At 30.6% G+C, this 11,736-nt stretch overlaps 2 protein-coding genes across 3 annotated transcripts; one reads left to right on the forward strand and one right to left on the reverse strand.

The window, feature by feature from the left end:
• Nucleotides 1–2,059: 2,059 nt before the first annotated feature.
• LOC113850380 (protein trichome birefringence-like 34) lies at nucleotides 2,060–5,929 on the forward strand. The gene is made up of 5 exons (XM_027480908.1): nucleotides 2,060–2,428; nucleotides 2,749–2,926; nucleotides 3,855–4,051; nucleotides 4,681–4,839; nucleotides 5,581–5,929. The coding sequence occupies exons 1-5, from the start codon at nucleotides 2,088–2,090 to the stop codon at nucleotides 5,927–5,929; spliced, it is 1,224 nt and encodes a 407-aa protein (XP_027336709.1). The 5' UTR covers nucleotides 2,060–2,087.
• A 547-nt stretch (nucleotides 5,930–6,476) lies between these two features.
• LOC113850589 (proteasome subunit alpha type-4) lies at nucleotides 6,477–11,405 on the reverse strand. Of its 2 annotated transcripts, none has more exons than XM_027481171.1 (2): nucleotides 11,271–11,405; nucleotides 6,477–7,541 (listed from the first exon to the last, which is right to left on the reverse strand). In XM_027481171.1, the coding sequence occupies exon 2, from the start codon at nucleotides 7,526–7,528 to the stop codon at nucleotides 6,776–6,778; it is 753 nt and encodes a 250-aa protein (XP_027336972.1). In that variant the 5' UTR covers nucleotides 7,529–7,541; nucleotides 11,271–11,405; the 3' UTR covers nucleotides 6,477–6,775. The 2 variants fall into 2 exon arrangements, with proteins under 2 accessions (XP_027336972.1, XP_027336973.1); XM_027481172.1 differs by lacking the exon at nucleotides 11,271–11,405 and having other exon boundaries at nucleotides 6,776–7,116; nucleotides 7,243–7,528.
• Between the last annotated feature and the right edge of the window lie 331 nt (nucleotides 11,406–11,736).

Here is an 11,736-nt window from a genome sequence, read left to right on the forward strand (position 1 = left end):
AAATCTCTTTAAAAATAAGTTAGAATTAATTACTTTTTATACATATGAAATAAAACAATTATTGCATTCTAGAATAGATTTGAACAATTTAAAATATATGAAGATATTTTTTATTTTTTATTTAATATTAAAAAATTAAAGTCGTTAGATAATATAATTTTTTTTAAAAAAAATACTGAAACCTTAAATTTTTTTTGAAATATATAATTTCTTAGTTATTAATGGATTAGATTTATTTTCAAAATTAAACATTTAAAAAAAAATAAAATTATAAAATAATAAATTAATTGACATTCTTAATTATATAAAAAAATAATTTATATATATATATATATATATATATATATATATATATATATATATATAAAATTTATGGAAGAATGTTAATGATTTTAATATCAGTTGCTTCAACTAAAAAATTAAAATTAAAATTAAAATTAATAAAAATTTAATTAAAATCAATAATATGTCAATAAAGATTAAGCAAATTGATTCTATTATTTATTGAAAATGAAATATAGATAATTTTGTATCACAAAAAATTTGAAAAATAAATTTTAAATAAAATTATAATAATTTTAATAAATTATTTTATCAATAGAAATTTTTTTTCTTAAGTTTGCTTTAAATTCTAAAAATCCTTGAGCTATTCTCAAATATAATATCTAATTTTGTTTAGTGAAATTAATTCAATAACACACTCAAATTTGTGAACTCGAAACTAGACTGAATACAAAGGAGTGTTAAAAATAAAATAAATGATAGAATAAAAAAGATAATAATAAATAACAGAGTAAGTAAAAAGAAATCATAAAATAATATTAATGTCCTGTTAAAATACTTATCTCTTAACTATGATGAATATGATTATATATATATATATATGTGGGGAAGTGGCCAGAAGGGACAACAGGAATCGATCTTTCTTCAAGCAATGTTCAAGGTTGTGAAAACGTCAACAACACAAACTAATGGTTTATTATCGATTAATTGGCCTTCAAACAGTAGCCATATTATGTCAAACCAAACTTTGAATCAATCAATATCGAACATGAATTAGTGCTAGTAAAGTGTAATTGCAGCGAAAAACATTCTCTAACTAACGTTGCAGATTAATTATGTACGTACATTAGTGATATTACATATATTATTACGTTAGAAAAGATTATATATATATATATATATATTAAATTTAATTAATGAATCTTATAACTAACTATAATACATTTTTATTTAATAATATGAAAGGATCTAAATTCATAAAATCAAATATCACATTTATTTAATTGATTTAATCCACATTTAATCCTTTTTTTTTGGTTTACATGTATTTACTTAAAATGTGCTAATTAATTATTAAATTATTAAAATACAATAAAACTACAAATATTTAAAAATAATTATTAAATTTAAAATACAAAAAAATATATACGTTGTTTTTAAATAATTTGAAACATTTCATCGAGTATATTTGATTTTCTTTAATACATATTCATAAATACACATTTAAAATACATTACTAGTACAATACAAAGATAAAATTGTCAAGAACCAGATAATGAATTAAACGAAAAGCAAATCTACTCGTTATAATGGATACTCTATATAACTGTTTAACATTAAAAAAAAAATAATCTCAACTATTGATTGTAAAATTAATAAAATAATTTCCAACAAGTAAAATCTATAATTTGTTATGTATATAAAATATATGATCATGATATCAACAGTTAATCGTGTTCCTTATGCATACCTTCAATTTTCATATAAAATTTCTTCCCTATATAGAATCCAAATCCTTAATCTCTAAAGATTGAAGTAGAAGCTTAAGTTTAATTTCTATTTTTTATTTTAAAAAATCCATATTAGTCAAACTCAAAGTCAGAAGTGCGTGATAGATTTGAGTGTGTTCTCATTTTAAAAACATTTCAACAACAAAAACTTCTAAATGCATCATGTTCTACCTACTACAACTTGGCAAGCTAGGAAGATAAAAATATCTTGTACTTCACCAACCGGTTTCAAGAAGCTTCAAAAAGGAGTAAAAGATGGAATAGCATTGTGAGAGAGAAAGAAGGTGAATGTAAATGGCAAAGGCACAGCAAATAGTGGTAGCTAAGAGCACTTGGGGAATCAGAAACATTTTTCAGTCTCTTGTGGCCATATTAAAAACTACTCTAGTTGTCACTGCCATTTATGTAACACAAGAAGGAGAACAATGGTCTCAAGAAAGGACTAGCTCTACTGAATCATTATCAAAATGTAACTTGTTTTCTGGTAAGTGGGTTTTTGATAATAAATCATATCCACTGTACAAAGAGCAACAGTGCACATTCATGTCTGATCAATTGGCTTGTGAGAAGTTTGGAAGGAAGGACCTCAGCTACCAAAATTGGAGGTGGAAACCCCACCAATGTGACTTACCCAGGTCTCTCTCCATCTCCTTATGACATTGATTTTATCTTGAGAATTATTACCAAATGTTCTAAGAATATTGATTAAAAAATTAATAAATATTTTTTTATTAAATATCATGATAGATTAAATTAATCAATTACCTTAAAGATTGTATTGGGGTATTATTCTACGTAAACTTTTGATTTTTTTTCCTTAAGTGATGTCTTAAAGGTATTCACTAGCATTTTTTTTTTATATTCATTCCTTTTACATATATTTATGATATGCTTCAATATTAAGTTTGGTTATGTTTTTGAGCTTTGTGATTGTGGCTCCTTCTATGTTAATAAGGTTCAATGCCACAGCATTGCTTGAAAGGCTAAGGAACAAGAGGCTTGTGTTTGTGGGGGATTCACTCAACAGAGGCCAATGGGTTTCAATGGTTTGCCTTGTTGAATCTTCTGTGCCCCCAACTCTCAAATCCATGCGCGCTGTTGCTAATGGGTCACTCAGCATTTTCAAGGCTGAAGTAAGTCCATAGGAAAGAATAATTAATGTTACTTCTTCACACTTCTTACATATTACTTTAATTAGCTAATCATCAAACATTTAATTAACAACCTATACTTATACTTGACCATTAACATAAAAGGATTAATTATGAAAAAAAATTTGTAATTGAATTTAGTAGTTAAGTATATCTAAATTGCCAACAATAACTTTGAAAATTAATTAAACAAAATCACGTGAAATGCGTCTGAAGGTGTACATGATTAGCGATGGCCACCGTATTAATTTTTTTTTTTATATTCTATCGTCCAAACTTTAAAATAATTTAAAAATATTAAAAGATGCCTTGTAAATTTTGAAGTGATTAAATATAATATTTTAATTTTCCATATGGGTTAACCTGCGAATCCACAGGGTATGCAGTTTAAATTATGTTACTTTTATTTAAGAAATTTTTGTTGTAAAATATCCCTACTATTAATATCTACACGAGAGAAAAAAAAATGATAAAAATTAAATAAAAATAGTAATCAACACTCTTAAAATAACCTAAGAGTAACAGTACACACACCCTTAAAATAATCTTTATAAGTTCCAACTCAAGAAGACCCCATCACATGCATGCGGTGTGGATTGGCCCCCATTCTGATTATTTCAAAAGAAATGTATGAACATAGGAACAACGGATTAACAAACATCCTCTTATGTACAAACTTCATTGAAGAAATGTGAAGCGTTTAATATGCATGGTCTTTAAAATTTATTAAAATATTTTATATTATAATAATATATATTTAATGCAGTGGATACTTCCACTGCAGAGGATCTCTTTCCTAGGAACAACACATCAAAATAAGATTAGGCATATTAAGTTGTAATTGGACAATAACCTTGGCAGTTGCAAGTAGCTATATGTATGTCTCAATTGACCCATTTGATGAATTAAGGAATACAATGCAACCATTGAGTTCTATTGGGCCCCATTACTAGTAGAATCAAACTCCGATGATCCTGTGAACCATAAGGTACAAGATCGAACTGTGAGAGTCCAAGCCATTAAGAAACATGCTGGGTTTTGGACTGATGCAGACATTTTGGTCTTCAACACTTTTCTCTGGTGGAGAAGGCGTGCAATGAATGTTTTGTAAGTACTGCCATCACTTTCCTTCATCAACTTCTCTTTCAATTACTCCAATTTCCAACCACCATATATATATATATACGATTGTGTTTTAATGTTTTCACCACAAATCAATCCATTTCCTCTGCTACCAATTTTATTCTAGAATTATCTTGTGGACAAAAGTACCATGCTATGAAAGTATCACATGCAATATTAGTATTATTCTTCAATTTAAATCAGTATTTTCAGGAACTATTGGTTTTATTTTGATAACTAAAATTGGTAGGGATTATAAAGATAGACAAATGTCAACCAGTATTCTAAGGATGTTAATTAAGGAATTAAACATAATTTTTTTTGTTAAAAAGTGTTAACAATACACTCCTGCTAGAATCTCTAATGCAAAGTGATTTCTTCAAAAGAATATTGGTTACTGAAACATACAAAAAAATGTCGAATTTGACTGAAGAACAGAATTTTGTCTTAATTTTAAATCCTTCTATATTTTCTTACAAATCATCATACATTATAAATGAAGAAAATATTATATATTTATCTTATGAGGATATAACATGCGTTAGTCTTAATTTTTTGTTTTCTTGTTCAATGTCTTACTCTTGATTTAATAGTGACAATGTAACTACGAGCAGGTGGGGATCATTTGGAGACCCCAATGGGGTATACAAAAGGGTAAGAATGGTTAGAGTCTATGAAATGGCCTTGAGAACATGGTCAGACTGGTTGGAAGTTCATATTAATCGTAACAAGACCCAGTTGTTTTTTGTTTCAATGTCTCCAACTCACCAAAAGTAAGTGCGGCAACTCCACGTTATATCCATCATTATAAATAGCCTTGTGACCTACCTTAACAAATATAATTTATGACATTGGCAGCATATTATGTTTGTAATAAGGATTTAACCCTATCCCGCTTGGTATATAATTACTTTTATTTGAGACATTTTAGCATTAAATTAGGATTGGTCAGATGTGAATAGATATGTTACTTAATAACCTTTCATAATATGAGAGATTGATTATTTTAATAATTGGTTTGAAAATTCTTTTTAAATATATCAATTTTATAAAATTTTACATAAAAATAAAATTGATAGATACTTTATCATACTACTTTATTTTAACAAGTATTATGTTTTAAAATATAAATAAATATTAAATTTTGAATTACATAATTATAAGTGTCTATATTATATGAAATTAATACACATAATTATGAAGATAATATAAATGTTTTAATAAATAGATTGATCAATATTGCATTATATAAAAAGTTATTAAGAATTATAAGTTTTCAAATTGCACAGTTAATATAGATTCTAACTTTTTAGCACTAGTTACAAGATGAAAATTCTTTTCATTGAAAGATGCTTCATGTCATTGTGCTTCATATATACCGTTACATATTAATATAGAAAAATAATCACACGTAAATACACAAGTGTTCACTGCTCGCATTATAATTACACGATTGTTCGAATGAATGTACAAATCAGATTTGTATATTTATATTTATATATATAAAATTGCAGGGCTCATGAATGGGGAGGAGCTAGGGGTGACAATTGTTACAAAGAAACTGATCTAATTCAAGAAGAAGGATATTGGGGCAATGGATCAATTCCAAGTATGATGCGAGTGGTGGAAAATGTGCTAGAAGATTTGAAAGGAAGAGGTTTGAAAGTTCAATTGCTTAACATCACACAGCTATCAGAGTACAGAAAAGAAGGTCATCCATCTATTTATAGAAAACAATGGGAACCTCTAACAGAAGAACAGTTATCTAATCCAAACACATACGCAGATTGCATACATTGGTGCCTCCCTGGAGTGCCTGATACGTGGAATGTGCTTCTTTATGCTTATATTTTCCGTCGATGACAAACATGTCACCTAAAGTATGGAATAGTGTTCTGAATGTCAAATTGTTCATTAGTTAACCTTGGGCTTTTCGCAAGTTTGTTGCTGTTGTGTGGAGAGTTGAACTGTAAAGAATATTCCCTCTCCTAATGTCAAAATGTCATATAAATGCTAGATTACTAGTGTTTTCTTTTTACTGTTTGTTTCTGTTATATTTTTTAGTTAATTTCTTTCATGTTAATTATGCATGATCTTCATTTCTTACAAAATTAAACACAAAGCATGTTTCACACTGTGATGACATCAAATATGTAATAGCCAAGATAGCAAATGTATAATTTTTTTATGAAACAATGTCGACGGGTAAGATTTGATGAAAAGGAAAACAGTAAAACAAGATGCCAACATCATTATTTTCATTTTATTTTGTCTTAGGGTAAAATGATAAAATAATTTATTATTTTCAACATCTCTTATAAATCTTTAAAAATTAAAATAAAGATATTATGATGTTTTGATAATAATTAATAAAAGAAAAAACTAGAAATTAAAAACATTTTCTCAAATGAACAGCCCTAAACTTCGAAAATGCTTGTAAGCTGATAGGTTGATCATATAACCTGAATTTAAAAATGACTACTCCAAAACATTGCAAATACTGTGGTTAACCAAATGGGACAAAGTACCATCGATCTGCATTAAAAATCTAACAAGACGTACCAACTAAATAGCCATTAGCATTACCAAAAGGCAAAATGTTCACGCTTGAAATATGTTTGAGCCAATATCTGCTATCTAATGCCTAAAACACAGCAAATGAATAATAAGACAGACATAATCAAACTGCACCAATTATGTAACAGCAAGCTAGGCAGTGTCGGTTGCAGGTTGGGTCACACCAAACTTAACCAGTAGCTTAGTCAGGGACTCTGGTGAGCAAACTTCATACTTGACTTTTCCAGATGGTGACAGATAAACCTCTGCAAGTTCAAGCTTTTCTGAGGTCAGACTTGTGCTGTCCATGGTTTTACTCAAAACCTTCAATGCAAGTTGCACTGCTTCTTCTCTTGTGATATCATCCTTGTAGTCCTGTTTTAGTATTGACTGTGCTGCCTGGTTATTCGCACCAATAGCTCCAGCTTTCCAACCACCATAATTTCCACTAGGGTCACTCATGTAAAGCTGAAAGCCAAAATTTTTGTCCCATCCTGCAAACAAAAATGAGACTCCAAAAGGTCGAAGACCGCCAAATTGGGTGTATCCTTGCTTAGTATCGCAAAGAGATTGAACTAACTGCTCAACTGGCATGGGCTCTTGATACGCATATGTGTAGCGTTGTGCTTGGACCCTAGCTGTATTGATTAGGATGTTGGCATCAGACATTATCCCAGCCACTGCGCATGCAACATGATCATCAATCTTGTACATCTTCTCAGTGGAAGTCGAGGTTTGCAGCAGCTTGGACGTAACCTTCTTTTCACCAACCAGCACAACCCCATCTTTCGATAAGATCCCTATTGCGGTACCAGCATTCCCAATAGCCTCCATTGCATATTCTACTTGGTAAAGACGTCCTTCGGGGGAGAAGATTGTTGTACGGCTATCATATCTTCGAGACATTTTGATCTGAGTACTAATTCAAAGGAAAGTACCAAACTTAGAAAAGGAAACGAATTAAAATGTAATTCTTAGTATGTTGAAGCAAAATGGAAAGGAAAGAATTAGCATTTTAATACGTTTTTTTTATCTCAATATACCTTCCAGCTCAGCAGAAAATTATGAATTTTAAAAGATAGTAAACCAATTGAATGATCTAAATTCTCCAGAGCTACCCCCAATCACTGTTGTTCTCTTGGCAAATATCAATTCTCTCCATCCTAAAAATTATCAAAACGTCCCTAACATATATTACTTTTTCAATATATATATATATATATATATATCATTAGGCTACATTAAGTTCCAAGTCTGTATTAAGGATAAGTGTCACTCTTAAGAGATATGGAACTTCCAGATGCAATTCGGAAAACTGAAAGGAAGTAGAACACAACAATATCAAGATAATATTTCAAATTCCATGCACAAAAAGAAGTCTTCTAGTTACACATAAAATATCACAAATCTGCTCCTGAACAATTCATATTAGGGAAAATCTGTCAAATTGATGGCACCAAAAGTAAAACAACCAGTGATGGCATTTGAGGCCATTGTGAGTTTGTGACTTCATATCTCTTCCCTTAAAAGAGCTTTTTCTATAAAAACAGCATTGTAATTATTGAATATCACATAAACTAGATAACTCTGGTTCTGGTAAAAACTAAAAGTTGTATTCCTCAATTATATATGGTTTCTAGTACCAACAAGCATAATAGTTAATCCTGCACAGCGGCGCGGAGTGGCTGACCCCAAAATGCTATAGCAAAATAGTGAATAGTGGGATGAATGCTTTTCTGAAAATTTAAAATACCCCAAGCATAGATCATGTTACACATATATGTTGAAGATTACAGATTTCAATCGTTCGGAGGGATTATTAGAAGTCATAACAGAACAGAAAAGAAAAATAGAATAATCTATATGTGTGGATCTTGCTGGAAATGAAGATGACTATAACTTGGCTGGATAAAGTGAACAGAGTCAGATTTTGGTTGGACAGTCACTCCTAATGCAAATGGGTCACATAGAAAATGAGTAGGACTCGCTAGAGATGAAGAAGATAACCAGAACTTGGCTAGAGAAGGACGTCGGCTACTGTGAAGCTTGTTGGATGAAGTAGATGTTGCCAAAGATGGTGAATGGGAGCACTTAGGGTTCAAGTTTACTGAGTTTGAATGATACAGCAGAAATTGAAAATGTAAAGGGGAAACGAAATACCAAATGCTCCTTTTAAAGGCCTTCTAATGTTAAGAAAATAACGATAAATTTGACATTCTGTCGTGCATCAAATAGTGACCGCAACAGTCGCGAGTTTGGCCGCAATTCATGCTGCTCCAGCCGCTACACAGAACTGCAACGCTTTTCACTTGAAATAGTGGCAAGGAGCTGCTTCACTACATTGGGATAGCGGATGCTATTGACTACTATGCCAACAAGATTACATTATAATATGACAAAGGGAAGAAAAATATTCTACTGATAAGTGATAAGACAGTTTGGGAAGGAATTGTGTCATTATTTGTTGGAGCTGACAAGGAAGGTAGCCATACTGGTTTTATGTGTTCTACTCTAAGAGCTCCTTTCAAGGTTTAGCCGTTTAGGTTTCTACTTTGGATAAATTGTCAATCAAATAGAAATTTTACCTACCACAGGGACTTGTTTAGAAATATGCTCCTGTTTACCATATAGTTGTCTACCCTGGTTTTTCAATGTTTAGGAAAATTTAAATAATACTACTGGTATGCATTTTGAAATGATTTTATTTGACAATCATGAATCATGGCAATATCCTCCAAGGTATCCTTTATACTCCAGGTCAGGAACTTGTACATTGCTCAACTTTAATAAAAGGGTTGATGACCTGAAGGAAAATGTTATTCAGCTGAGTACTTAAGTGAGTGAAGAAGACAATTGGTATACTAATGCTTTGCTCCATAATTGGAGCTTAAGAAATTTTTGTAATATGGATGGTTCATGCCTCCTCTCAGCGCATGCTATTTGCATATGGTATTATGTTAATCGAGGATTTGAAAGAAGAAGTTAACATTAAACTTGAGTAATAAAGGGAGACTTTAGAATTTAAGAGTTTTTGCTTGAGTATAAGTAAGACAAAGTACATGCATTGTAGGTTTAGCAAAAAACAATATAAGGATCAGGCATTGCAAGTTAAAATTGGAGATGATATTATATTACAAGTTCCCAATTTCACATACTTGAGATCAATTATATAAAATGATGTGAGCTACCAAGGTCATGATATGGACAAGCAACAAGCAGAGAAGGGAGAGAGACATGTGTCACTAGGGTATGCATAACAGCAAAAACCTTCCAAGGTCAATATTAGTGTGCATGAATTTCCCTAGAAACTTGTTATATTTCAATTAAATATCTAACCAATTTAAAAAACTTCAATCAGACCAAATTTCCCATTCACATGAACTTTTATTGCATTGTTGAATATGTCCATTTAAAAGAAAAAGGAAATTCAAGATTAGTGAAAACTGGAAATCTAAGATCATTGAGGAGCTTACACAACAATAGTAACAACCTTGAGAAAAAATAATTTTTTAAATGAACAAGTTATGCAAAGTTTTATGCCGCCTATGATTAATGATCTCATACCCAGTCCCAAGCCTAATAATGGTAAAGGTGGAGGGTTATGTTAGTCCCTTGAAAACCAACATAAAAATTGTCAAAACCCACACATAAAGTTATGCAAAGTAGAGATAGTGAAGGCAAGGAAAAGCTTCAAATGAAGGAACATTTGACACCCAAACATGCACAAACCATCACCGAAGTTAGAAGAGTCCAATGAACTCAGAGCTGCATATCATGGGGCGATAAACATCCAAAGACTAGCATGTGCGTCATTGTTTTTGGTTATTGATTTGATATCTCACACATCATACTTCAAATCAAATTAGTCATTTACGTAACATTTTTGGACACCAAGTTCCCATGATCCAGCCCCCCTTTATTCTTAGGTCCACAGCAATCCAAACTAACAAGATGGTCTCTTTGTTCACACACCAAATAGTAACAATAATAACGAAAACAACTGTAAAGCCTCATAATCTTCCCTGGCCATTGACCAACTAGAGCCGCATTGAACCTCCATTCAGGAGCAGGCAGGGTGCGACAACTTGAGTGTTCCGGCTAAAAGGTAAAAATTATGACCCAGATTTAACATCACATAGAAAACAGTGACAAATTGAACAGTGCGAATAAGTGGCATCATCTGAACCAGTCATTGCAACTAAGCAACTTGAACACAGAGAAATTCAACATTAAACTTTTAACATATCTCACCAAGTGTGTATGTCTTCTGAGAGAGATAAATTACTCTTCTGAGAGAGATAAATTACAAAATAACTCCAGGCATGGCAAGGGTTTGATTTTTAAGGGCAAAAGAAGTTCAGTAATCCATATCAAATTAGCTAATAAAATTATACAAGTCAATTTAACACGTAAAAAAGGTACAAGTAACAATCTTCATAATCACATAGATCAAAGTCTTAAACCATTCAGAAGGCAAATCTACGGTGCAGAATAACAATAAAGTTTCAGATTTAACTAATAAAATATCAGCAATGTTGGAGACAATCAATTATTGGAACTATTTGAGAACCCTCAGCCACAAAAAGGAGATAAAGAGAGAGAAATAGAAATCGAAACGGAAATCGGAGGCAAAAAGGAAGAGACTCACACGAAATCGGAGGGAGAGGTGAAGGGTAAGCAACGATGGATTGGAAAGTGGAAACAAAGCGAGGAGTGTGTAAGGTTGGAAACGGGATTCAATTCAACACTCCAATTACCCTTTCGCCACGAAATCTCACGTTTCTTTTCTTTTTCAATTTATTTACAACCACTTTTAAAAAAAGAAATAGACTGTTTAACTTTTTGTTTTGACGGAAAAAATTAAGAAAAAATTTAAATTAATACAATATATTAAGATTTAATAATTAAAATAAATTAAAAATTGAATTTAAAAGAAGAAACTTTATGTGACTGAATATGAAAATAACTTATAAAAATGGTTTAGTTTATAAATAAAAACTTAAATTTAGAGTGTGATAGTTCATAAAATATTTATAAAAATAATTTATGACTTTTATAAATTTAATTTAATAATACTTATTTACTTTATCAAATAATTTTTTTAAAATTAATAA

This window comes from Abrus precatorius, unplaced genomic scaffold (assembly GCF_003935025.1).
Source record: "Abrus precatorius isolate BTA unplaced genomic scaffold, Abrus_2018 Scaffold9, whole genome shotgun sequence".
In the NCBI taxonomy this organism is placed as follows: domain Eukaryota; kingdom Viridiplantae; phylum Streptophyta; class Magnoliopsida; order Fabales; family Fabaceae; genus Abrus; species Abrus precatorius.